Below are 26,727 nucleotides of genomic sequence, written 5' to 3'. Positions count from 1 at the left end.
TGCTTCCATGCTCACATCTCCTCCTCCCCACCCTCTGACCCTCCTGCCTCCCTCTTATAAGGACCTTGTGATCATGTTGGGCCCACCTGGATATGCCAGGATAACCTCCCATCCCAGATTCTCAACTCAGTCCCATCTGTAAAGGTAGGTCCCTCTGCCAGATGAGGGTCTGGGGAAGAGGATGTGGACATCTCTGGGGGATGTTCGTTATTCAGCTGACCACATTGTCCTGAAAGGCCACTGTACCTATGGCTCTTCAGGTCACAGCCGCAGCCAGGGTCACCGGCTCAGCACCTGCGGGGTCCTTGCAGCCATCTGAGAACAGCTCAGCCCTGCCATCACGTGGGGTGCCTTGGGAGTGGGGCGGAAAGGGTTTGGGTGACATGTTCCTGCCTTACTTTCTGAGCAAAAATCATTTCTATTAAGGCGATTTGCTCAGTTCAAAGGGGCCGAGATCTCAGAGTGGAGGGGACCCCGGCAGGAGGTTGTCTGGCCAAGTGCCTGTCCCTGTAGGCCTCTGTCGTCCAAGTGGGAGGCCCCAAATCCTTCACCCTTGAGCTGGCTTGCTGTGTCCAGAAGCTGATCCTGGCTGACAGCAAACAGCAGGCACCGGAAGCCTGGGTGTGCTTCAGCGCCCCCACCCCCCAACCCTGTCTCCATCACCACAGCCCCCTGCCACTACCAGACGGTGTGGCTAGGGTGAGAAGGGCTTGGCCTAGCCGACCTGGGCCTGTGCATTTTCAGAAGGAGCGTGGAATTTCTGGAGGGACTAGTGGCTGAGAGAGGTGGGGCCGAGCCCTGCGGGGACGCTGGAGTCCCACTGTTCCTGTCCACATAGCAGGACACTTACATCATTACTTTTCCCCCTCTCGGGGGTCTTGGATGGAGGGATCTGAGCTCAGGGGGAAAGGGCCTCCTTCCTGAGCCCTTCAGGTGGGTGCCACCCACCCTGCCCTGCCCATTGGGCATGAGTCTGCCCCCCAGCTGACTCTCATTGGAGGGCACCAGGTCCCTCTGTCCCTCGAGCTTCTTTGGGGCACTGTTGGGGGCCTGTTAACCCTTTGCTTTCAAGCTTCTTCCTGGCCTTTGTGAAGGTTGCACTGATGACTTCATGGTGCAGGTGGAGAGGGTTCCTGGTCTCATTTGCAGCCCCCTCTGGGAGGCAGCCTCAGGGCTTAGGGATCCTGGGGGTCTCCCCAGAGTGGGTGTAGCTTGTGCAGGGAGTGGATGGCCGTGGAGGTCCCAGGCAGAAACCCCGGCCTCCTGGGGCTGTTGGTGTCATCTCTGGGTTGCAGGCACATTCTCAGGGCGTGGATGGGCAGCAGGGTTTCCATAGGTGGTGGGCACAGCCTGGTGGGTGGGTGTTATCCGTGGACTCAGGCTTGGGGACAGCTATGAAGAGCTTCTCAGTGTGTGCTGGCGCTGGCCGCTTGCAGCTAGCTGTCCACAGTGCTCCGATGCCGGAGTTTTAGGATTTAGTCCCGAAGGCGGGCGTTTTCACGGGGACCGTGGGTGGGAACTGGTGGTGGGAAGGCCTTGGTGATCACAGCCGATCATGGACCTGGTGATTGTTAAGCAGAATGAGAGAACCTCGGCTCTGTATAGCCCCTGGAAGTGAGGGATCAGGCTAGCCATGTTTCCCATGCGGTCGAGGACTTGTCGTTTGAAATCATAACATTTTCTCTCAGCGAGGCCATGCCCAGAGGGAGTCTGCTGGTGGCATTTTGAACTGAATGTTGCCTTCCCTCTCAAGGCAAGGACAGCGGGCGGGGCCTCCATTGTCACCCTGGCCAGAGGGCCCCAGACACTGGGCTCAGAGCTTTCGGAAGAGCACGTGTTTGTCTTTCTCCCCATGGTGACTCCTTGGCGGCTCTCAGAGGCCCCTCCCTCTCTTCAGATCTGTGAACCCAGCTGCGGGGTGGGTGAGGTTGTTGGATAAAAGGTGTCACCTAGGCTGGGCGTGGTGGCTCACACCTGTAATCCCCGCACTTTGGGAAGCCAAGGCTGGCGGATCACCTGAGGTCAGGAGTTTGAGACCAGCCTGGCCAGCATGGTGAAACCCTGTCTCTATTAAAAATACAAAAATTAGCCGGGCGTGGTAGCGGGTGCCTGTAATCGCAGCTACTCCGGAGGCTGAGGCAGGGGAATCGCTTGAACCCAGGAGGCAGAGGTTGCAGTGACCCAAGATCACACCACTGCACTCCAGCCTGGGCGACAGAGCAAGACTCTGTCTAAAAAAAAAAAAAAAAGAAGCGTCACCTGGCCTGAGTAGCAGACGTGGACTGCGGTGCCTGGGGTGATGCCCATGTCTGCCCTGACCTGGGTACTGGGCTCTTGCCCTCCTCTCCTGGCACCTCCTATAGTTGGTCCATGTTGTGTATATGGCCCATGCAGTCTCTCCCTCATGTTAGCCTTGGCCTCTCTGGCCGGGGCACTACTGGCACTTCCAAAGCTTCCGCCGTGCCCAGAGGCCCCGGACCCCTAGGAGAGTCCTCCTGGAGTGCTTCTGGAAGTCTCTCCAGTGGGGGTCACGGCGTGTTCTCTGGGCAGTGCTGAGGCTGCACAGCTCCATCTGTGCCCGCCACTGACTTCTCCTCTGAGAGCCGCTGTGTGCTGGGCGCTCTGGCCAGCTGGCAGGAGGTTAGCCCAGGGGCTGCACACACAGGTGTCCAGGAAGCCTGTGGCCTCCTGCCTGTCTGCTCTGTTCTGTTTGCCTCGATCGCTGCCTGAATTGCCCTGAGGCCCAGCTTGGCGACGTGGGCCTGGAGGGTGGGATGAGAGGCTGGGCAGCCCAAAGCCATCTCCGCATCTGTGCGTTCCTGCTGCGTTCCTGCTGCGTTCCTGCTGAGGGTGGTGGTGGGCCTGGATGCAGCCCCCTGGGTCTCCAGCCCTGGCAGGGTATCAGGGGGAGGATGCCTGGAGCACCACCGGCTCTCAGCTCGTGGTGCATTCCGGGGGTCCTACTGCACCTTTGGGCTTCCAGCCAGCACTTTCCCTATGGCCTGTGCCACGGGGCTGGGGATAGAAGCAGGTGGGCCCAGGTGTCCTGTGGTAGGAGGCTTCCTCTCAAAAGTGGACCTGCCCTTGGATCCCTCCCTGTTCTCTTCAGCCATGCTTATTCAGGGGGCTTTGTAAGCAGCCGGGGGGACAAGGGTCCTGCAAGGTGTCTGTGGCCTTGGGCGGCTGCTCTGCTCCCCTTGGCCGGTCCCCAGGCTGTGGAAGTCCAGGCAGTGCAGATGTGTGGAGAGTCTTCAGGACCAGGCTGCCCTCGACCCCTTCCTGCTCTCCTATTCCCCTCTCCGGCCTTTGAGTGGGGCCTCAGCTAAGTCTGGAACCTGAGGACACGTGGTTCTAAACTGAGCTGGCCCTTGGGCAGGGAGGGTCTGACGGGGTCTCGGCTGCTCTGGGATGGTGGGTGGCACTTCACAGGGGAGGGCACTGGCACAGCGGGGCCTCCTGCCCTGGGATGTGGTGGAGCTGCCCTTCTGGGTCCTTGCATGGGGAGCCTGTGGGTGTGGGGTCCCAGGCTGACCCCAGCTGCATTGGTTTCCCAGGGCTGCTGGAATAAACACTGCAAACAGGGTGGCTGCAAACAATAGAAGTTTCTTTTTTGACTATCTGGAGGTCAGGATTCTGAACCCAAGGTGTCCACGGGGTCACGCTCCCTGTGAACCTGTAGAGAGGACCTTCCTGGCCTCTTCCTTCTGGCCGTCCTTAGTCTGTGGCCTCGTCACCACAGTCTCTGCCTGGTCTTCGCATGGCCCTCTCTGTGCGTCTCTTGTCGGGACACGGGCATTGGATTTAGGGCCCACCCTCATCTGGAACAATCTCATCTGGAGCCTGAACTTAGGACAGCTGCAAAGACCGTGTTTCCAGACAAGGCCTCACTCAGGCTCCAGATGGCCATGAACTGTGGGGACACTCTTCAAGCCAGCACGTCCTTCCCTTCCCTCCCATTGCTCAGACTTCCCCCCACAGCCTGGGCATGGCCATTTCAAAAGCTGTCAGTTTCTTTTTTGGGGGCTTGTGGGTCCTGGTGAAGTGGTTGACACTGCCCAGGAAGCACTTTGTGGATTTGGACTTAAGAAAACCGCGTGTGCTCCAGGTTCAGTCTTGAAAGGCGCTAGGGGCCCAGCCTGTCCCTGGAGCCCTCTGCTGCTCCCCACCTTCCCGCCGGCCCTCGAGGCGGTGGCTCTTCCTTCCTGAGCAGGTGTCCAAGGTGGGAGTGCAGACCCTGCCTCCTCTGCTCCGGCTCCGGCAGGTGTGGGTGAGGGGCTCAGGGATGGTGCCCTCGAGGCACAGGGGGGTCCTGGGTCTGGGCCCCTGGCACCTGGGGGGCTGTGTCGGCAAGGCAGGAAGGCGCGGGTGCCCAGCTGCTGACCCTTCCCCATTCCTGCCCAGATGTGGACGAATGCCGAACCCACAACGGTGGCTGCCAGCAGCGGTGCGTGAACACCCTGGGCTCCTACCTCTGTGAGTGCAAGCCCGGCTTCCGGCTCCACACTGACAGCAGGACCTGCCTGGGTGAGTGTCGCCTGGAGACCCTGCCTGGGCTCCTGGCTTCGGCCATCCCTGCCCTCTGGGGTGTGCCCGGGCCTGGCCTGAGAGGGTGGCTGTGGACATGGAGAAGCAGAGGCCGTTCTGGCGGTGGCTCCTTCCTGTGGAGCGTGGCTCTATGGAATCCTGGCTACACCTTGCCCCAGGCTCAGGCCAGGAAAGGGACCGAGCGCCAAGTTGCTGGGTCCCCATAACCCCGGCTGCAAACCCTCTGCAGCCACAGTAAGCCTCGCTGTGATGCTGAGGCCTTCTCGGTGGACTGGGGAGTGAGCCCGTGGGTGGAGATCCTATTAAAGATTCTCTGCAACAGAAGCTGCCGTGGTTGATCAGCAGGGACCTGGACTGGTTGTGATGTCCCTTAGATTTGATTTGAGGGAGGCCTGGGTTGCTCACTAGGTGGTGGGGGAGGCTGGCCGAGGAGGCCTGGTCCAGGGCAGGGGCTGCGTGAGGCCACCCTTCACCTGCAGAGCTGGGCTTTGTGGGCCCAGGTGATCCCTGCCCACCCTTGGGGAGCCTGGAGGGTGTGGGCTGTGGCAGGTGGGGTAGGGGTGACCGAGAAGTGGGACCCTGGCCCTCAGCTTCCTCTGCGGGGTCTCTTGGATGTGGGAATGGGCTGGAGGAGGTGTCAGGGACAGGAACTGTGGCCGCAGGGAGGGAAGGTAAGAGGGAAGGAGGGGAGGTGCCAGGCCCCGAGGAACTGGCACAGGGCTGAGCAGGGGACTGGAGCCCAGGAATCTGGGGTGAAGAGTAAGTACACAGTCAGCCACCCTCACCCTTTGGTGCCCCCGCTCCTGGCTGGCTCTGGACACAGGCGCCCCAAGCAAGGACAGGACTGACCCTTTCGCTGGCCTCTGTCTGGAAGGCATGGGGGGTCGTTCTCTGGGTGACCGGGGTCAGGACGCCCCTTCTTTCTGCCTTGGAGGCCCGGAGCAGGGCCCAGGCCGGCTCCGAGGAGCCTCCCTCCTGGTCCTGCCTGCGATGTGGCAGGGCGGCCTGCCAGCCCCGGGGGCCCCCCCGCACACACTCACATGTCCCGGCCGCCGTGGGGATCCAGGCAGCGGCTCTGTAAAGTTTCCCTGGGTCTGAAAGTAGAAACAGATGCAGGAATGTTGTGATGTACTTCAGGACAACGGAGATGGGGTGCGGCCCCCGCCCGCCGCCTTGCGGGGACTTCTGGGAGCCTGGGGCACTTTAGCCTTGCACCCCCCAGTCCCCTCAGGCCCCATGGAAGAGGCAGCTCTTGGGGCGCATGTCCTTTTCTGGACCCTCCTCTCAGGCAGGGTCTTCCTTGTAGAAGGGCAGCCCAGGTGTCAGCCGGTGGGGCCTCTCCTGGCCTCTAATCGCCTCTCCTGGCCTCTAGTCCCCTCTCCTGGCCTCTAGTCCCCTCTCCTGGCCTCTAATCCCCTCTCCTGGCCTCCTCCTGTGAGTGGGGGCCTTGGAACACTCACTCTTCTAGGCTTTGTTTTCACCATCTGTGTGATGGTGACCTTTCCTGAAACCCTCAAAAGGGACAGGGACCACCCCACCCACCACATCCCACTGCCCACCCACCCGTCACTCACTCGGCTGGAGCCTCCTCCTGTAGCCGGGCCTTCTGGGATTTGCCTCCCAGGAGGCTGTCCTGGGGATGTCTGCACACTTGGGGCCCCAAAAGTCTTAATTTGCGGTACTCGCCCATTTTAAAGGTTTTCTGCGGCAGATGCCAGGGCCCCTGGGCAGGGCCTGCACAGCCTGGCAGGAGGCTCCTGGGACCTCGGGGCCTGTCTGGCCGTCACCTCCCAGGGTGCCCCCTGTGTGAGTGGTGGGCTCCCGGTGCCTCCACAGCCTTCTCCAGGGCTGGTGCCGGGCTCCTGGCCTCCTCGCTCCACGGAGGGCCCAGGTGAGACTCGCCTGCATGCCAGCCTGTCACCTAAGTGCGTTCACCTGCTTGGGTCTGCTGGACGCAGAGTGGTCACCTTGGAGTGCACCTTCTCTTTCATTTGACTGTGACTCCCAGCAAGGCCTTTACACCGAAGCTTCAGGAAATACAGCCCCGGAGCTGTGATGCATCTGTTTCGCTACGGAAGATGCTGGGTGTTTCACCCCCAGAAACAAGTGGTGACCCTCGCTTTGACAGCAAGAGTGACTTGGGTCCCACTAGCCTTTGGCTGAGTTGAGTTGGAGAAATGCCTTCCCGTCCCTAAAGTCCCTGGTGGTGGCCTGGGCATCCCTGGCCTGGGGACACGTGAAGACTAGCCCCATTCCTAGGCCACCCTGCCTGGGCACCATCCAGACCCCCTTCCTGGCACTATCTGGGGCATGTTGTCCCCCTCGTCCCTTGCCCATGGTGGCCTCTGTGTGAGAGGGATGCCACAAAGGCTTTGCCTCTGTGGGTGGGGGATACCAGATGGCGAGTTCCTGGGAGCTGACGCCTGCAGGGGCGGGGCCGGTTCCTCGGTCTCCCAGGAGTTTCCAGGATTGGCATGGGTTTGTCAGCCTGGGCCCAGCGGGAGCTGCTCTCTGTGGGGGCCTGAGAAGCTTCTAGAGTGGGGCTGGAGTCCCCTGGGGGCCACTTCCCAGGCAAAGCCAGGCGTGTTTGTTTGAGGGCTGCCTCACCGTCTCAAGCCCCTTCTTGTTGCTGAGGACCCGGCCAGGCTGTGGGCCTGAGACGCCGGCCTGGGATGGGGAGGGTGTTGCGGCATCTCAGCTCCTGGCCAAGGGCTGCCCTGAGGGGGGTCTCCTGTGGCAGCTCAGCCTGGGCCTGTCAGAGGACACTGCCCACCCAGTCTGTGCCAGGCTGCCTGGACTCTGTGAGGGCTTGATGGGGGTAGGGCTGGATTTCTGGCCCCTGGGGAGTTTGGAACCCTTCACCCTCCACTGCCTCGCCTTCCTGCCTCGGTGTGGGGGCATCTTCAGGTTCACACTGGCACCCTCTGCCCAGGCCTCCGTCGGCAGGAGTGGCCTCTCCCATCAGCTGTGGGCGGGCTGCTCGGCTGGAACCTGGAGCTGCTGCGGAGCCCCTCCCCTGGGCCTGCCAGGGTCATCCTGGCTGGGAGGGTGCTGTGACCCCTCCTGGGGCTTTGCTGGGGAACAAGGAACATGCCCCACAGGCTTGAGGCTCTGCAGTTGGACTCCCCACTAGCAGCTTGGAGTGAGGCTTGCAGAGAGGCTGGTGGAGAAGCTGCCCAAAGATCCGCCCTTCCTTCCCCAGCCTGGGGCCAGAGCTCTCAGGGTGCTGACACCTTCAGGGCCCGGAGCAATCTGGGAAGGCTCCAGAGGAGGCTATACCTGAAGGAGGCCTTAAAACACTCCAGAGGGGCCTTGAAACACACTTGAACTTGCCTCTGAGGCAGAAAAAGGGCAGGAAAGGTACAACCTCCACACCTCCCTGCCTTCTAGATGAGCTTATGGAAATCAGACACCAAAAGGGTTCCCCTCTCAAAAGTGAGAATCTACAGGAAGGACTTTGCCATTGGCTCCCACGTTGCGAGAGTGTGGGTCCCCGTTCCCCAGCCCTGGCCGCCCAGTCCTGGTGTGCCCCATTGCCCTGGCCGCCCAGTCCTGGTGTGCCCCATTGCCCTGGCCGCCCAGTCCTGGTGTGCCCCATTGCCCTGGCCGCCCAGTCCTCATGTGCCATATTGCCCAGGGCGTCCAGTCTTTGGGGTGGGAAGAGCAGGGCCTAGTGAGGCCCGAGGGCGGGGCCACACCTGCTTCTTATTCTCAGTCCCTGAGCCTGAGTCCGCCCTTGCCTTCCCCGGTGGTGTGAGGAGCAGTGGTCTGGCCCGAGTGTCTGGTTTTCCGTTCTTGGTTTTCCATGACGCCCTGCAGAGTGCCAGCGTGCAACACCCAGAGAGGGAGCAGCTCCCATGTGGTCTAACACTGCACTGGAGACCTCCACCTCCATGGACCTGGGGTGCTCTGAGCCGGCACGATGCCCGCCCGTGCTCCTGGAGGCGGCCTGGCTGCCCTCTGGACCGTAGCCTTGGACATGGCTGTTCCCTTATGTCCCCTGGGTCGAGCAGCACTCCCAGGGCCTGTCTGAGGGCCACAGATGTCACTGGCTCAACCAGCAGAGGTCCCTCCAGATGAAACGCCCTGTGCAACCCCAGGGAAGAGGTGGGCCCTCTGTCCTCCCCATCTCAGCCCATGCCCATCAGGCCTTTGGGCTGAATACTGTGGGGGAGGGGACTCTGTTGTCACCCCCTGGTGGCCTGGCCACCCCCTGCCTGTGTCCCCCAGAGTTAGATGGACTCATGTGCACACGGCTGGGGAAGGACTCCCGGCCCTGCCTCCCCACCTGGCTCTGCCATGGGTGTGCTGTGTGCCCTGGGGCAGACTTCCCTCCCCGGACCTGGGTCTCCCCATCACGGCAGTGAGAGGCTGCATAGACCCCTCACCTGGCCCCTTGGTTCCTTCTTGGAAGGGAGGCCCGGCCCAGAGGAGGCTGCTGGCAGGCAGCTCAAGTGTGTGAGCTCCGGGCTGCTCCTCAGAGCACACGTGTGCAGACCCAGGACCTGAAAAACCCAACGCGGACTGCAGTTGCAAACTGGGAGTCTGCCTCTCTAGCCTTATGGCTTCGAGAGGCTGGCCTGGGCCCAGCCAGTAGGAGAGAGGGGAGGAGCAGCTGATGGGCAGCCCCCTCAGTCCAGGAGACCACCCTGGGCTTCCGCACATGGGAAGGGGGCCTCTTGTGGCCTTGCCTGAGTCTAGAGGTGCTGGCTGAGGCAGAGTGGGGTGCTTGGGTACAGGGGTGGGGGTGTGGGATGGTTGCACCCCAACCCAGAGAGGCCATCTGGGTTCAGAAACCCAGCAGGAAGGTGGGGCGCTCGGGCTGGGGGCTGCCTTGCTGCAGTGGGAAGGGGAGCTGCTGCCCTGCCAGGGTAAGAGTCGGGAGCAAAAGGAGGTGGAACCAGCAGAAGGGGCTGAGTCAGGGCCCGTGTGGGGGCAGGGAGGAGTGATGGGAGAGGCCTGGACCATGCCTTCAGCTGTGGTGAAGGGCAAGGGCTGGCCGCCTTGCTCCCCTCTGACCGCCGCCCGCTGTGCTGGTGCCAGGTACTGCTTAGGGAGTCGGTTGCTGTCCTGACGATACAGACCAGGCCTGCCCTCCCAGGTCTCTGGTGACAAGGAAGCCGCCTTCCTAAACGCTCTGAAGAAGCTGAACCAGTGTGACGCTCACGCAGCCGTGGGTCGGGGCCTCCCTCACGAGGGCAGGTCGGAGCTGACACTCAGCAGTGAGTAGGCACATGTGGTGGTGCAGGCGCTGCGGGCATTGGGTGCCCACGGTGCGCCCTGCAGCTCCCACCCTGGAGTGCCCCTGTTGGCGCCTGCCGTCTGGCCTCCTTCATTCCACGTGTGTGGTCCAGCTGCCGCCCGCCACTCCCTAAATCACCCGGTGTCCCTGGTAGGCCAATAGGATGCTGCTAGCACTTGTCTCTAGGGACCCACCTGTCACCTTGGCCAGTGGGTCTGGACCACTGCAGCCAAGCATGTGCCCAGCTGACCACCCAGAAAGGCGGGTGCTGGGCAGGACGATCTGGCTGGCCCTGGGCGGGGGTGGGGGCCTTGCTGCAGTGTGAGCTGTGGGGTCAGCTTAGCCTGGCCCATGGAGGGGGATGGTGGGCGTTTCCTTCCCTGCTCCGTCTCTGGGTGCCTGGTGGCCATGCTGAAGGGTCAGTGTCTGCCTGGTACTCTGTGTTGTTGGGGTGACATCATGGGCTCAGACCCCTTGGCGTGTGGATGAGGACAGCCACTCTCACGGGCTGTGAGTCAGTAGTGCCCTGTGCCACAAGGAGACCCCATTGAGAGGGCAGGGGATGGGGCAGGTGTACAGGGCAGGGCCGCCTGGAGGGGAGCTGGGGGATAAACATGCACCCCAGCCTGCCATCCTGGCCGTGTCCCCAGCAGAGGGCTTCCTAGAAGGCAGGGCTGCGGGTGACCACTGACCACATGTGGCAGGAGACTCAAGGCCTAGAAACCACCCCAATCTGAGGGCAGTAATTATAAGCCCCGTGAAACCAGCAGGGACCAGAACCACCCTGGAGAGCTGGCCTCGAAACCACTGGGCTGGGTTTGGAGGCTTGGGCAGAAGAGCTGCTGGGCCCACATCCAGCCCCTGCCTCGGCACAGCTCTCAGTCAGCCAACGAGCTCAGAGGCTGGGCCTGGCCACTGATGCCCCACCCTCTGTTCCACCCGACGCCCAGGACACTGCGCCTCCAGCAGAGACCAAGCTGGATCAGGCGGAAGGAGGCCCCTTTACCTTTGCAGAGCTCCAGCCTCACACGTGCCAGAATCCTGGGTGGTGCTACCTCCTGCTGGCAGAGGTTGGCATTGCACCCTAGCCCGAGTGGACCTGCATGTGCCTGGGCTGGAGTGATGTCTCCTAGAATTGGCAAACTGGGGAGTTAGGGTGACCCAGGCAGCTCTGGCTGCCATAATGGAGAGAGTGCTCTGGGTCTCTTCCTTCAAGGACACTAATCCTATCTGGTCAGGGCCCCACCCTATTCCCTCTCAGAGACTCTATCTCCAAATACATTCACCTTGGGGATTAAGGCTCCAACATAGGATTATTTTAGGGAGGACGCATTCCATTCATTACAGAGTGTCCCCCAGCAACAGTCAGTTGCATCTGATCTGGAAGTGGGCGAGGACTGAAGTTAGGTCTTGGCAGAACAAGACTCCAGAGTCAGGAAGGGACGGAAACGTTGGGCAGGATCGCCAAAGCACCCGGTGCGATTACGCACACTGACCATCAAACTCTCACTGGGTGGGGATTTTTTCCTTTGAGAAAACACCACTTCAGTATTAAAGAAGCGAAAGACACAGTAGGGCTTGCCGTCAAGCCCGCGTCTGTCCGCAGGCGAGCCAGGTGAGGGCTGTGGAGCACAGACAGGGAGGGTCTTCCCCCACTGGGAGGCAAATCCCCAGTCCGTGTCTGATGGACACACTCAGCTTTGCCGGGTCTGAGCTTGGTCCGCTTTGCAGGGCTGTAGCAGGTGCGAGTCTTTGGCTGTGGCCTGGGCGGGGGTGGCTGGGCTGTGTGTTTTGCAGTCAGGTCTCACTGTCCCAAGGGTTCTGGACACATCCCCAGCAGTGCTGGGCACTGGCCATGCAGGGGTGGCCCTTCCTGAGCTGCACGTCCCAGTGCTGGTGAAAATCTGCCTGGTTCAGCTTTCCGGGAATCTGTGGCACGGGATATATGCGATGACACTGGGCTTGGCTCCCGGCTGTGCACAGCTTGGGAGCATCTGGGGTGTTAGAACTGTGTGGAGAGCAGCAAGAGGACGGGCTCTGGGGGGATCCCTGCCTCTGACCCCCCGCCCTGGTGGGCTTCAGTGGGCACCATGCCCGGTGGTCCCTGGGTACATCTCGGGTCTCTGCCTGTCTGGAGGGGCTGAGGAGAAGCCTCTTTCTTTCCCAGCCCTGCCACAGCCTCCTGGGTCCTTGTGGTGCCTGGGTCCTGATGGCCCAGCTTCCCTGCCATGGGCTCTGTGCCCCCTGTGCCTGCCTGGCCCTGCCAGGAGGGGTCTGTTTCCTATTACGTGTTCCAGACAGGGGTGTTGTTGCTGTGGTGAACACAATAAACAGGGCCCCCCGAGAAGGCGGGGCCGGCCCAGGCCTTGTTCAGAGTCCCCTGGAGCCACGGTGGTAGCTTCAGCAGAGCTGTCTCAGGTGAGGCAGGCCGGGCCTGGGGGCCAGGACAGCTCCCATCTTGTCTGGGCAGTTAAGTGGATGGGGCTCGGGGCTCGGAGGCAGACAGGCTTACCTGAGTTCTGCCCTGGGCTCCCCACAGCCTGCACGTGTCAGGGCCACGTGGGGCGGGAGACAGAGCCATCACTGCAACCCCCAACAGCCTCCCAAGGCTGGCTCTGCCCTAGGAGGGGACCCTCAGCGCCTGCTCCCCTGTGGGAGACAGGTACGGCGAGCAAGGTGGGGTTTTTAAGCCAACTTGCTCTGAGGGGCCTTCTCAGGGCCCAGAGGCAACTCCACTGCTCCAGCCGCTGCCTGCTCCGTTGACCTCTGACTGCCCTCCCCTCCGTGGTGCCGGGCTTCCCATCCACCATGCAGCAACAGTAGATGGGTTCCCCAGTCTTGGCCCCGGGCCCAGCCACCTCCCAGGGATGTTGGCAGCCCCCCAGGAGGTGCCCCAGAGGAGGCGGCATCTCAAAGAAGCCTCCCCGCTCCGAGAGTCTTGGCGCTTTGGTAATGGGGTTCGGGATTGCTTTGGGCACAGGCCTGGGCAGATGGTGTCCCCTGCCCGGGCGCAGGCAACAGCACATTCTTGCGGCTTCCCTCTGAGCTTGGGGCTGACTCCCTCCCGAACCACAAGGCGACTGCCAGAGACATGACAGTAACCAAACCCCCGCCAAGGGGCTGGCTGCAGCTTCTGGCAGAGGTCTAGTGCCCACCCTGGGTGCCCAGCCTGGCCCAGCACCTTCTCCCCCCGTCCCTGGGCCAGCTCAGGGCACAGCCCCATCCATCCACTGGGTACAGGCACCCGCTGAGTCAACCTGACCCCACAGCCCATGCGCTGCAGGAATGTGCATGGAGGAATGAGAGTGTGGGCACTGCATGGGGTCAGCCGTGAGGTGTGGCCTGGCCTGGGGTGGGTAGGAGCTGTACTGGTCCCTTGGGAACTGGGGGCCAAGCCTACGGCCCATGGCAACTGTCCATGGCATCCCCACACCTGCCTCCACCCTGGCCTAAGGACCACGGTGGTGAGATGCCTGGGTCTTAGTCACCGCCTGCCAGCCTGCAGCCTCCTCCAGGGAGATGCAGCTTGCTGGGGCACTGAGCCCTTACTTGCAGCTTCTCAGAGACCCCTGGCGCTTAGTGTTCTGTGCTGGGGGGTGCTGGGCTTCTGTCTGGGTGGGGCCCCCTTCTGTGTCCAGCCCTCGAGCAGGCCGGTGCTGGAGGGTCCAGTGAATCCCTCGCGGGCCTGAGGATTCTGTCTGCGGCAGAGAAGGCAAAACCAGGCCTGTGGGCTGGGCAGGAGGCAGCGTCTGACGGTGGAGATGAAAAGGCGGAGGGGCTCGGAGTGCCTGGGAGGGGTCCTACAGCAGGAGGAAGTGGCCATGCCACTCCTTACTCCATGCCAGCCGGGGACAGACTGTTGGCCAGGCATCCTCTTGGGCTGACCTGGGGTCCTCTCCGTGTCCCCAGCCATTAACTCCTGTGCCCTGGGCAATGGCGGCTGCCAGCACCACTGTGTCCAGCTCACGATCACTCGGCATCGCTGCCAGTGCCGGCCCGGGTTCCAGCTCCAGGAGGACGGCAGGCGCTGTGTCCGTGAGTGCAGCCAGCCTGGGAGGGAAGGAGGACCTGGGGGTGGAGGCAGGATGAGCTGCCTTGCCTCGGCTGCTAGAGGAAGTGGGTCTTCAGGAGGCCCCCAAGGCTGCTGAAAGGCCTGGTAGGCCATGGCCCAGCCCATTAGGCCGTGCCCCGGGGTGGCACATCTGGGGCCAGGAAGCTCAGGATGGGAGCCGCCTCACTACTGTAGGTGCCCACCTGATGGGGGCTGCCTCACTTTCATAGGTGCCCACCTGAGGCTTGCTGCCCCTGGGAGGAGGAGGCGGGCCAGGCCTGGTTTGGCACTTTGCTCTGAGTCCTCAGGACTTCATGGAAGGAGGGGGCTTTGCTGATGGTGACGGTGGGGCAGGCTCAGTGGTCCTCCAGAATATGGAAATGGGGGCTGTGGGTGGGGCAGGTGCTGAGAGAATGCCCCCACCTGGCCTCTAGGGTCCTCCCCAGTATGGGCATGAAGGGGCTGGAGTCACAGAGCTTGGGGGCCACCGCCCTGGTGTCAGCGCCAGCACCTGGACAGAGAAGGGTGGTGGGAGGAGCTGGCCTGGGCTGCGGTTGACCTGGGCTGGCTGGCCTTGTCCTGAGACTGCAGAGTCTTCTTGGCGTCTTGGGGGCTTCCCGCACCTGGGAGGAGGGAGACCCACTGCCCAGCCCATCAGCCTGGAGCACAGAGTGGGGAGAGCACTGGGTGAGGGGGGTCTCACAAGAAGCCTTGGGGCAGGTGCCCTGCAGCCACTGGGATCCCCTCTCCCCAACCCCCTCCTTGGGTCCGTGGCTGCAGGGAGAAGCCCGTGTGCTGACAGGAATGGCGGCTGCATGCACAGGTGCCAGGTGGTCAGGGGCCTCGCCCACTGTGAGTGCCACGCAGGCTATCAGCTGGCAGCGGACGGCAAGGCCTGTGAAGGTAGGACGCCCCTCCCCTGCTCTGCCCCACCCAGGGTCAGAAAGCACACCCAGGCGCTGTGGAGGGACCTGTGTCTAACTCTGGGGCCGTGGCCTCCCATGGGAGCAGGCCCTTTGGGAGCAGGACTGGCCCTGCCTTGCCCGCCTTGGGTGACCTGGGATGTGACGGTCTCATCTCCCCTGCTGGGGGCTGAGGGGCGAGGGTAGGAAGGCTTTTGCCAAAGCTGCTCCCAGCCTGAGGCTCCTTTCACCGGAACTGCACCGCGGAGCCCAGGTGTTGCTTATAGTTTTTAAACTATTGTATTTCCTAAGTAGTGCCTGCCTGGCAGGAAAACCAAAGAGTGAATAAGAGAAAAGGAATGAGCCAGGCGCGGTGGCTCACACCTGTAATCCCAGCACTTTGGGAGGCCAAGGTGGGCAGATCGCTTGAGTTCAGGAGTTCAAGACCAGCCTGGACAACATAGTGAGATCCCCGTATCTACAAAAAAATAAGAAAACCCAACTAGCCGAGCATGGTGGTGCACACCTGTGGCCGCAGCTACTTGGGAGGCTGAGGCAGGAGTCCCAGCTACTTGGGAGGCTGAGGCAGGAGAATCACTTGAGCCCAGGAGGTTGAGGCTACAGTGAGCCATGATTGCACCACTGCGCTACAGCCTGGGTGACAGAATGAGACCCTGTCTAAAAATAAATAAATAAAATAATAATAGTAAAATAGAACTAAAGAAGAAAGGAGACGTTGTTACTGAGCCCAGGAAACACCTGGATGTATGGGATGGGCTTCTGCTGCTTTGCTGGGGCTGTTTGTGAATGTGCTTGTTTAGAGTCAGGTTGCAGGCAGGTGCCATTGTTTGGAACCCACTGCCACACCACACCACCCTCTGCAGCATGGCTGGGGAACGTTTATTTGTTAACCACTCCCTGCACATCTGGGTGTTCCTGACTCTTCTCTGGGTCAAGTGGCCTTGGGGAGCGATTTGGTTGCCGCCACCCTGGGGGTCCACAGGGTGAGTCTCTGAGGCAGCAGGGTGTGTCCAGACCAGGCAGTGGTCAGTTTCCAAGGGTATTAGTCCATTTTCATGCTGCCAATAAAGACATACCCAAGACTGAGCAATTTACTAAAGAAAGAGGTTTAATGGACTTACAGTTCCACATGACTTGGGGAGGCCTCACAGTCATGGCGGAAGGCCAGGAGGAGCAAGTCACACCTTACATTGATAGCGGTAGGAAAAGAGAGCGCTTGTGCAGGGAAACCCCCATTTTTAAGACCATCAGATCTCATGAGACTCATTCACTATCACGAGAACAGCACAGGACAGACCCGCCCCCATGATTCAGTCACCTCCCACTGGGTTCCTCCCACCACACGTGGGAATTGTGGGAGTTACAATTCAAGGTGAGATTTGAGTGGGGACACAGCCAGACCAGATCACCAGCACCTGCCGGATGGCCACGGGGTGTCGTGGTGTGTGGTTCCATGTCTTCACTGACACCAGGAAAGTGCTGCCTGGGTAATGGCACCTGGTCACTCAGTGGGCTTAGCGTGAGACCCATGTGGGTGCCGACTTCTTCATCCCAGGGGACCTGCAGGGCTGTGACCAGTGGTCGTCAGGGACAGTAGGATTGGCCTTGAATGCCTGTGTCATGTAGCCACAGGCCCTGGGTGTCAGCGGGCTGTGCGCTATCTTCCACTGGCCCCGTACAAAGGCCCTTCCCGGCACCTCTGAGTCCTTCCCGTGGTCTCTCCCCTCCAGATGTGGACGAATGTGCCGCAGGGCTGGCCCAGTGTGCCCATGGCTGCCTCAACACCCAGGGGTCCTTCAAGTGTGTGTGTCACACGGGCTACGAGCTGGGCGCTGATGGCCGGCAGTGCTACCGTGAGTGGGCAGTCGGCAACAGGTTGAAGGTGCCTGGGATGGCCTTGCCACTCCCCAGGACCCCACGGCCTGCTTTGGTCAAAGAACAAAGAGCTTCCTTGTCAATCAGGGGCAGCCCTGCGTATGAGCCCTTGGTGGGCAGAGGGTCACGGGAGGGCAGGGAGTCCCAGACCCGACAAGGCCTGAGAGCTCTATGTTGCTGCTTCCCACGGGTGTCCCCGGACCCGAGGCTGGCTGCTGGGTGGAGGTGGGGGGAACCAAGGTAGGTGGTGGTCATCCTAGCCGCCATCCCACATCCCGCATGGCTGGTCTCATGGCAGGGATCGAGATGGAAATTGTGAACAGCTGTGAGGCCAACAACGGTGGCTGCTCCCATGGCTGCAGCCACACCAGCGCTGGGCCACTGTGCACCTGTCCCCGTGGCTATGAGCTGGACACAGATCAGAGGACCTGCATCGGTGCGCACTGGCTCCTCCCAGATGCCCACACCCCACTTCAGGGACCTGCTGCTGCCCTGGGTCTGGGATCAGTTCCTTGCCATGACTTGGAGGTCCTCTTCTGTCTCCCTGAGTCCTGGTCTGGCTGCCTGGGCCCAGGCGGGGTGGTAGGGCAGACCTGACAAAGGCAGCACCCTGGCCAGGAAAGACCCTAGGTGCCCACATCAGCCTGCAGGGCCCATACCCATGGTCATGGCACCCCCTTACCCCATCAGCACCTCCTCAGTACCGCCCCATCACCTGGGAAGGACCCAGTGTCCTGGGAGTCACACCCCAGACCCTGACTCTCAGATGGAGTCCCCACCCTCTAGCCCCAGTCCCAACACCTTGTTCCCAGCAGACAGGCGGGTGGCCCCGGGGCTGTGACATGTGTCCTGTGTGTGTCTGTGTATGCGGGACCAGGAACAGGCATGTGCGTGGGTGCGATTTTGTGGTGGGTGCGATTGTCTGCAGGTGCCATTATTTAGGTGTGCACGCGTGAGACTGTGGGCAGGTGCACATGCAGTAGGGCACGTGGGTTGTGTATGGTCGTATGCAGTTGCATGCAGTTGTGTGTGGGTGGGAGCGTGTGCACGTGCAGGTGCCTGGTACCAGGGGGCCCCGTGGTGTGTGCCCACAGATGTTGACGACTGTGCAGACAGCCCGTGCTGCCAGCAGGTATGCACCAACAACCCTGGCGGGTACGAGTGCGGCTGCTACGCCGGCTACCGGCTCAGTGCCGATGGCTGCAGCTGTGAGGGTGAGCACTGCCCTGCCACTGCACAGCTGGGGTGGCCTGGGAGCAGGGCTGCCCTAAGGAAGGACACGGGGCTGGCTCTGGTCCCCCCGTGGTGGGCATGGGGTCCCTGCTCTGTGCCCTGCTGCGGGGCTGTGGGTTCTGGTTGAGCACCTGCTGCATGCAGGGTTGTGGGTGTTGGCTGAGTGCCTGCTGCATGCAGGGCTGTGGGTGTTGGTTGGGTGCCTGCTGAATGCAGGGCTCTGGGTATTGGTGGAGTGCCTGCTGTGTGCACGGCTGTGCTGACCTGCCCTGCTGCATGCAGGGCTGTGCTGACCTATCCCCTCCCTCCCTCTGGCCTGAGGTCACTGGCCGCTCTCTCCTGGAGCTGGGCCTGTCCCCCTGCTGCTGCCTAGCCGGCCCCGCCCAGCCTGGCCCCTCTGACCCTGGGGTGGGAGGGTGGCCAGAGTGGCCACTGTGGCTGGGGGTGAGTTTTACTGGCTGGTTCAAGAGATGAGCCACTCACCTCTGGCAGGGCCACCAGGGCTTCAGTCCTGCAAATAGGACTGGGTGGGCAGGGGCCTCCCTGGTTCCCCACCTGGAAGCACAGGCCTCAGCGGCCCCGGGTCACCTGCAGATGTGGACGAGTGCGCCTCCAGCCGTGGTGGCTGCGAGCACCACTGCACCAACCTGGCCGGCTCCTTCCAGTGCTCCTGCGAGGCCGGCTACCGGCTGCACGAGGACCGTAGGGGCTGCAGCTGTGAGTCTCCCGCCCTCCGAGGAGCACCGGCCTCTGCCTTCTCGAGTTTGCCCCAGCTGACCCTGCATCCCGCAGGCCTGGCCCACCCCACCCCCACCTGCCTGGGGTCCTTTGCCCCCTGGCCTCTCTGGGCCAACACCACCTCAGAGGCTCTTGGGCCCCTGGGGACCCACTGGGGTCCTGCCTCTTCTGAGGGCCATGTGGGGATTGAGGACAGTGGGGTGGGGGAAGCTGGTGAGACAGGCATCCTCCTGCAGCCCAGCACCTGTCCTGACCAGGTGAGAGAAGGTACCAAGACCTAAGGTGATGTTGTCCCTGGGACTGATGGCAGCTGCTCCCACCTCTACCCTTCTAGGCCCCAGAGTCCTTAGAGCTGGGATGAGCCTGGGGGCACAGGGGCAGGATTCAGGTCCTCAGGGCCTGGAGCCTTCTGTCCTGAGAAGGAGGGTCAGGTGCAGCTGGGATGACCCCGGGACCAGGCTGAGGAGGTGGGGGTAGTGGAGGCAGTAGGACGGTGGCAGGGGCCCTGGGGTGGGGCTCAGGCCCAGCCCTACTCGCCGGGGAGTCGCTGGGGCAGGCAGGTGGGTGGCAGGGGCTAAGGGGCCTTTGTGCCCCTGGCAGCCCTGGAGGAGCCGGTGGTGGACCTGAATGGCGAGCTGCCCTTTGTGCGGCCCCTACCCCACATCGCCGTGCTCCAGGACCAGCTGCCGAGACTCTTCCAGGATGATGACATCGGGGCCGACGAGGAAGAGGCAGAGTTGCGGGGTGAACACACGCTCACAGAGAAGTTTGGTGAGCACGAGCCCAGCCCCCAGGGGCTCCTGCTCGCAGGGCCAGCAGCCAGCGACCCCTCGGGCAAGGCTGCCATCCAATTAGAGGTTGGGGACATGAGGAAGGACTGCTGCAATGCCATGTGAGACCAAGGCCCAGAGAGGTTGTGCCACTGTCTCAGTTTGCACAGCTCAAGCGGGCTGAGCCTGGGCAGGACTGGGCTTGCAGGTCCCAAGTTAGGGCTCCTTTTGGCCCCAGCATCTGCCCTCATGTCACCCTTTTGGGGCCCTTGTGGGCTGAGGATGCCCCTTATGCCCCTTCCCTGGCGTGAGGATCTGAGCCAGGCCTCTATGCCTGCTGAGGCCAGGGGTCAGGCTCTGAACACCCCCATCCTGGTCTGCCCCCTAGTCTGCCTGGATGACTCCTTTGGCCATGACTGCAGCTTGACCTGTGATGACTGCAGGAATGGAGGGACCTGCCTCCCGGGCCTGGATGGCTGTGACTGCCCCGAGGGCTGGACTGGGCTCATCTGCAATGAGAGTGAGGCGGCTGGGCAGGGGCTGGGGGCCGGGAAGGGGCCTCTGAGCCCCAAGGCCTGGGGACAGCCCTTTGAGCCTATTCAGTTTTACTCCTGGCTGCTGGCCTTGGGCAGGGAGACCCGTGCAGATCCATTCATTCATCCATTTGTTCAGTCCTTTGATAAACATCCCCTGGCCGTCCACTCTGTGCCAGGCACTGTTCCAGGCAGCAAGGATTCCCTGGGAACAAGCGAGCCAAGGTGTTCGTCCTTCCTAAATATCAGTCTTCACGGTCCAGCAACAAGCAAGCCAGCACATAACTAAGACAGTGAGGGCTATCTGCTGAAGAGTTGGGTTCCTCTAGCTCAGATGACCGACGGCCAGTAATAACTGTGAGGCTCTGCCTGTTTGAAAGAGCTGGTTCAGAAGGAGGAGACTCCTGTCTCTGCTGGCGTTCGGAGAGAGGAGTCAGTGATCCATTAGTGGTGTCTCCCATGAGCATGGGCAGGGGTGATGTGGCACAAGTGCCATCATTTTATCTCTAGGCAATTCCTTCTAAACCCAGAGCCTCCAACCCTAGGAAGGGGTCTCTGAGTGTCATGCTGGCTGGTGACCCTGACGCTTCCCTGTCACTCTTTGTAGCTTGTCCTCCGGACACCTTCGGGAAGAACTGCAGCTTCTCCTGCAGCTGTCAGAATGGTGGGACCTGCGACTCTGTCACGGGGACCTGCCGCTGCCCCCCGGGTGTCAGTGGAACTAACTGTGAGGATGGTGCGTGCAGTCTCTTCTGGTGCTTCTGGAATTACCCCCTGGGCTGTCAGGGAAGTGGGAGGCGCCACCCCTCCTTGTCTCCTTCCTCCCACTGGAGCAGGGAAACTGCCACCAGACTTTTCCTAGACTCCCTTCCCTTCCTGCCTCCCCGTCTCCAGAGCTTTAGGCTGTGCTTGAGAGGGAATGAGGCCCTTGAGTGAAAGGGGTGTTGCTTTTTCACTGTTGCTAATTTTCCCAGGGCCTAACTGTAGCAGATGATAAGACTTTACAGAGCAACACTTTTAGAATGGGTTCCCTTGGGAGGCAGTGAGGTCCCCGTTCCTGGAAGCATTCAAGTAGAACTGTGTGATGGCTGGGTGAGGTTTGCAGAAGGGATTACTCAGGGGCCAGTAGCTGCAAGGGATGATGTTGACGTCCTTATTAACTCTGAAGTTTCAACCTTTCTGGAGGAATTAGTCCAGAAAGTGTTTCCCAGGTGGTCAAAGCTTCATCTTTAAGTCTCCAGACTTCATCATTTCTGCCTCTTTCACTGGAGAGTGCAGCTAACGTATCATAAACTTTCTGCCTTCGTGACAGGAAGATAGCCAGCCCTAGAACCTGTGCCCCATGCCCAGGTGGCGCTGTGAGCTTGCCTGGCTGTATGTGCTGTGCTCTGCAGGGCTGGTTGCCTGGTGGTTGTGGGGACCGCAGGCAGCTGCACAGGGCTTCCTACCTCTTCCCTGTCGGCGTGCCTCCCTTCCCCACTTTGTCTGCCCTTTCTATTCTACAGGGGGCTAGGGAACCCCCATATTCATTCCCAGGCACTACACCCCTGGGATTGTGCTGTACCCTCCAGGCTGCCTGCAGCATCGAGGGGTCACCTCCTCTTCTCTAGGCCTCCTCTTTCTGTCTCAGCCTCCGCCTGCCTCTCTGATGAGGATATCTGTCTTTGGGTTCAGGGCCAACCTGGATAATGCAGGGCTACTATGGCAAGCCCTGTCGCAAGAAATGCAACCGTGCCTAGTCTCCAGGTCCTGGGGCATAGTCTCCATGTGGTTATCGGGGCACCTTCAGCTTACTACTGCCTTCAGTACGAGGAAGGACGTGGGCAGGACCCAGCCAGAAGGAATTGTTTGGGGAAGAAAGGCGAGGACCTTTCTAGCTCTAGGGCCATCTGTGGCTTGGGCCTGGGACCCTGGCCACTGGGGCCATGTGTCCTTCCTGCTTTGAGGTTCTGAGGTCAAGCTTAGTGACTGCCATGGGACAGAAGTCAGGTGGCTCCTGAAGGGAGCCGGACTTTGGGGAGAGTGGAGCATGAGCTTTGTGCATCTCTCCAGTGTGGGCCAAGGAAGGTGCTCCTCCACCCGCCCTTGCCGCAAGCCCTGGGGGCAGGGGATGTAGGGGACGGACCAGCCAGGGCAGACAGCCAATCCTGGAGGCTCACCTAGTGCCCTGGTGGGGGCTGCTCCCAGCTCCTGTGCTGGGCCCTGGGCCCCTGAGCATCCTACCGCGTGGGAGGACCACATGTGGTAGGTTGGCTGCCACCAAGGTTCTCACAGAGCCCCGCTGCCCCCAGGCTGCCCCAAGGGCTACTATGGCAAGCACTGTCGCAAGAAATGCAACTGTGCCAACCGGGGCCGGTGCCACCGCCTCTACGGGGCCTGCCTCTGTGACCCGGGGCTCTACGGCCGCTTCTGCCACCTCAGTGAGTCTCACCGCCCCTTCCGGTGTCCCCGGCGGCCGCAGCGGGTGGAAGGGATGGTGTGTGTCCTATTACCTGTAGTCTGGGTTGGGATGAGACCATCAGGGCCCAGCCAGGTCACCCACTGGGATGTGGGTCTGGGCTCTGCCCTGAGTCTGTGGACTCCAAGCCACATCCTCTCGACGGCAACTGTGCTGGCGTCCAGGGTGTCTGGGTGGACGGTCCCCAGCCTCGTGGTGCCTCCCAGCCCTGATGGGTGGGAGGGCTGCAGATGAGGGCAGGGCCAGGCCTTTTGCAGAAGCCTCCAGGGGATGAAGCCTGTGTTGACTTTTGGAGATTCCTGGCAGCAAGGCCAAGCTCGGAGTCCCTGGTGGGGTCACCCATCCCCGGGATTCAGACACTAGGGGAGGAAGGGGCGGTGGGCTGCAGGGGGAGAGGTGGATGAGGACAGCTCCCTGCATGATCTTGGCTGTTGTCCTGGCTGACCCAGGGCCGGTGGAAGTGGTCTGGGAGGGCGGGGCTTCAGATGGGGCACCCCTCTCATGGCTCCGTGGGTGCAGCCTGCCCGCCGTGGGCCTTCGGGCCAGGCTGCTCGGAGGAGTGCCGGTGTGTGCAGCCCCACACGAGGTCCTGTGACAAGAGGGATGGCAGCTGCTCCTGCAAGGCCGGCTTCCGGGGCGAGCGCTGTCAGGCAGGTGAGTCCACGCATGGGGTTTGGGGGGCGCCAGGGCCGGCTGACCCCACCCACCCCTCTCTCACACCCTGCAGAGTGTGAGCCGGGCTACTTTGGGCTGGGGTGCCGGCAGGCGTGCACCTGCCCAGTGGGTGTGGCCTGTGACCCCGTGAGCGGCGAGTGTGGGAAGCAGTGTCCTGCTGGCTTCCAGGGAGAGGATTGTGACCAAGGTGAGTGGCTGGCCCCTGGGGCTCCCGGCGGTCTCTGTGGGTCTAGGCTGCCTGCCTGGCTGGAGGGTGGGCTTCAGAAGGGCTGCACGGCTGTCACTATCGGCCTCCTTCGCCTGAGCTCAGGTGGTGCCTTGCCTTGACAGCTTGTCATACAGCAGTGGTGTGGCTGCTAGTCTGAGTCTGGTCTGCTTAGGGCAGGTCTGCTCTGGGCCTGGCCCAGAGAGGGGTTGGTGCTTCTCCAAACTCCTCCCTTGCCTCGACTGGAACAGACTGTGGGCTTCTCTTGGAGGCTGGAGCAGCAGCTCCCTCCTCACATGTGAGCCGGCAGCAGAGGCTGCCCCTGGAGGTGGTGGTTTGGAGAGTGGTCTGGGCCGCAGTGCCGGCCTGGGGTCGTGGCTGCAGGCCCCTGGATGTGGATGCTGCGGCCTGGGTCTAGCAGGCACAGAGCCTGGGAGCCCCACACTCACATGGCAGGCAGGGGAGGAGGCTGTTAGGAGCTGGCTGAGAGATGGACCAGCTGAGTCCGTGCTTAGGTATTCCTGGCGACCCGGGGACTAACTCCCCGAAGTGATTCCAGCCCGGCGTGCATGGGGCTGGGGGCTTTGCCAAGAGGGCTAGGAAGGTGGGGGTGTCCTGGCTGCCCCAGCTTGCACTGGCGGGAGGTGCAATGACCAGGACAATGGCATGTGGTCCTGGCCAAGCAGAAAGCTGAGCAAGCTGATCTGAGGCTCAGAGCTGTGGGATGGTCACTCCTCAGTCTCATGACCAGGGTAGGAAATACCCGAGTGTGTCATCGGCTCATGAGGGGAAGGAAGACGCCCTCGGCATGAGTAACGGAGCTGCCGCAGCGGCCACCGACAGGGCCTGGGCAGGTTGGAGCCTCCCTTGGCGCGGTGCACGCTGTCCACACCCATTGGCCGGGAGAGACGGGAGCCACGAGGGCCTGCCGTGTGACCAGCATGACCGCGTCCTGGGCTGGAGAGTGAACGAGAAGCCCGGTGCCAGCCCCCTCCTCTGCCTCCCTTGGGGCCATACTGGGGGCTGTCTGGACTCAAGCCCCCCCAGCATGGGCCCTTCCCCTCCCCACTTCCATCTGGGGAATGAGAAGGGGCCCGCAGAGGGAGCAACGTCCACCCAAGGACCCACCAGCCAGCTCTTAGGCCACCCTGGTCCCAGCCACTAAGGGTCGGAGCACTCTAGGCCAAGACTCCCGACCTGGCCTCGCAGGAGCCCTGTGGCCTCGGGCCGGTATGCAGCGGCTCTGAGTGCCCACTCCCCATCTGTGCACAAGCCCTAGGGCTTCGTGAGTGTGTGGACGTGGGACTCGCTCCTCCTGACTCCCTGGCATCCTCTCCCACCCTTCCTCCCACTCCCCTCCCCAAACGTGTACACGCACACGTGCACACACCACTTACACACATGAATGCAGGCAGGTGCACGCACACACACACCAGCAGTTCACCCTCCCCTGATGCCTGTGACCCTCCTTCCACTCCCCAATCTCTACACCGGAGACAGTGAGGAGGCCTCACCAGAGACGCACCTCCACCGCTCCCAGAGCCCCCAGTTCCTAAGAGGAGGAAGGCTCCTGCCCTGCCCCTCCTCCGCTCCTCCTCTGCCCCTTCACCTCTTTTGTTTAAGAGCCTCTGGTGCCCTGAGGATAAGCTACAGGATGACATCTGAGTGTTGACATAAAGATCAACACTCTTTATTAAGATAACATCCCCTCTTGTTGTTGGGTCTGGAAACTGTTTCTGCCCTGCACTCATCTACCCCAGTTAGTGGAGGGGGCTTCCCTGAGGCCCTGTCGAGCTGCTTTGACCAGCGACCCCCCAACCCTGTGAACACCACCCAGTGCCCTAGGGCACGCTGAGTACCAGGTCTGTAGTCCCAGGGACGTCCCTGTGTCCCTGTGGGCGGGTGTCCCTGGGGATGGGCCCTGGTGACAAGGGTTCACCGGCGTGTGTACTCAGGGCCTCAGCGGGGCCAGGCCTGGTGCTTTGCCTGTATTACCAGCGCTCCTCCCCAGGCTGGGCACGTCCTGGCTCTCAGCCCCGCTGTGGGCTTCTGACGCGTGGGCTCTGTGGAACTTGGGCGTGCAGCACGGGGTCTCTGTCAACTGCCTTCTTGGGGCTGCTGTGATGCCGTTGTGAGCCCAGGGAGAGGTTCAGTTCGACCAGCAGGCAGGGGCATCACAGTGACTGCGCCTTGCTGGGGGAGGCAAGAAGGCTGCCACCCCAGCTCCCGGCCCAGCCTCGTGCTCTGTTGTCCTCACAGGGGAGGCCAAGGCCGGGCCCTTAAGGGCAGGGCAGGCGTGGGAGAGTAGAGAAAAGCTCTGCCAGGGAGGCCGATCCAGGGCTCCCAGCACCCACAGCTCTGCCAGGCCATGGGGAGCGGCCCCTGCAGGCCCTCTCCAGGGGTCCCGATCCTCAGCCCCCACGTTCTCTCCCGAGGTCCCCCTTCCTGCGATGCTCTGACTCCCTGGCCTCTGTGCTCCCTGGGGTCTCATTCACCTGCCGGGTGGAGGAGGGGGACCCTAGGCCTCCAGGAGGCCACCTGCCCTCTCCATTCTAGCGCTATCCCACAGGGAAGGGGCAGTGGCTCTGGGGGTGGAGCGAGTGGGTGCACAGCCTCCCCAGCCCTGGGGCCGAGTCCCTGGAGGGGCTCCCAGCTGGATGTAGGGGAGTGGGAGAGACTGGACCAGCATCGCCAGGTTGGGCTGGGGGCACACTGGCCTGACCAGGACAGGTCCTCTGGTGACTATGGTGGCAGAGGAAGAGTAGGCCCTACCTCGGGCTCCCGGGAGCTCTCCAGGGTCCTGGACAGCTGAGGGATCTGCTTCAGCCTCTCCCAGGCTGCCCCAGCAGCCCTGCCCCTCCCCTCTCCTCCCATCCGTCAGCTCCCCTTTCTCCCCTCCCTTGCCTGTTCCTTTGACCTGCCTGGCCACTCTGGGGACCCCAGGTGTGCTCAGCAGCCCCCCAACCCCGGGGCTAGAGCCAGAGCCCATGTGGGGAGGTGTGGGAGGCACACTCGCCAGGAGCCCCTAGGGGAAAGGCTCTGGTCGGGCCGCTCCACATGGCGTGGCTGAGGCCCCTCGTGCTTCTTCCTGCAGAGTGCCCGGTGGGGACGTTTGGCGTGAACTGCTCAGGCTCCTGCTCCTGTGGGGGGGCCCCCTGCCATGGGGTCACGGGGCAGTGCCGGTGTCCGCCGGGGAGGACTGGGCAAGACTGTGAGGCAGGTGAGTGTCGGCTGCAGCCCCGGTTCTACCTCCCTGGGCTGCACAGCTCCGAGTTGATGGGGCCCTGAACTGTGGGGGCCCCAGCCCTGAGGATCCCAGTGTCTGTAACAGATGTGAGAACTCAGAGTGCACTCCCTTGGGGTAGGGAATGGGGGTCTGTGGCTGCCCCACCAAGCCCCTGGGGCCTACAGGCTGCCCTCTCGAGATGCTCCCTCTCTCCATGTGGCTCCCAGTCTCTAACGGGCTTGGCTCCTTGTGT

At 62.1% G+C, this 26,727-nt stretch overlaps 1 protein-coding gene across 5 annotated transcripts in view; it reads left to right on the top strand.

Annotated features, from left to right (window-relative positions):
• The window catches only part of MEGF6 (multiple EGF like domains 6), a 121,185-nt gene that overhangs the window by 80,628 nt on the left and 13,830 nt on the right, over positions 1-26,727 (top strand). For all 5 annotated transcript variants that reach the window (XM_025362444.1, XM_025362472.1, XM_025362463.1 and 2 more), the window contains 14 exons: positions 4,402-4,524; positions 13,697-13,822; positions 14,619-14,741; positions 16,492-16,614; positions 16,935-17,072; positions 17,731-17,850; positions 18,464-18,586; positions 19,208-19,378; positions 19,766-19,897; positions 20,518-20,646; positions 22,202-22,330; positions 22,888-23,022; positions 23,096-23,230; positions 26,343-26,468. In XM_025362444.1, coding sequence (XP_025218229.1) covers positions 4,402-4,524; positions 13,697-13,822; positions 14,619-14,741; positions 16,492-16,614; positions 16,935-17,072; positions 17,731-17,850; positions 18,464-18,586; positions 19,208-19,378; positions 19,766-19,897; positions 20,518-20,646; positions 22,202-22,330; positions 22,888-23,022; positions 23,096-23,230; positions 26,343-26,468 — 1,833 coding nt within the window. The remainder of the gene's footprint in view (positions 1-4,401; positions 4,525-13,696; positions 13,823-14,618; positions 14,742-16,491; positions 16,615-16,934; positions 17,073-17,730; positions 17,851-18,463; positions 18,587-19,207; positions 19,379-19,765; positions 19,898-20,517; positions 20,647-22,201; positions 22,331-22,887; positions 23,023-23,095; positions 23,231-26,342; positions 26,469-26,727) is intronic.

Source organism: Theropithecus gelada, chromosome 1 (assembly GCF_003255815.1).
Source record: "Theropithecus gelada isolate Dixy chromosome 1, Tgel_1.0, whole genome shotgun sequence".
Taxonomy (NCBI): domain Eukaryota; kingdom Metazoa; phylum Chordata; class Mammalia; order Primates; family Cercopithecidae; genus Theropithecus; species Theropithecus gelada.
This window is presented reverse-complemented; position numbering and strand designations above follow the sequence as displayed.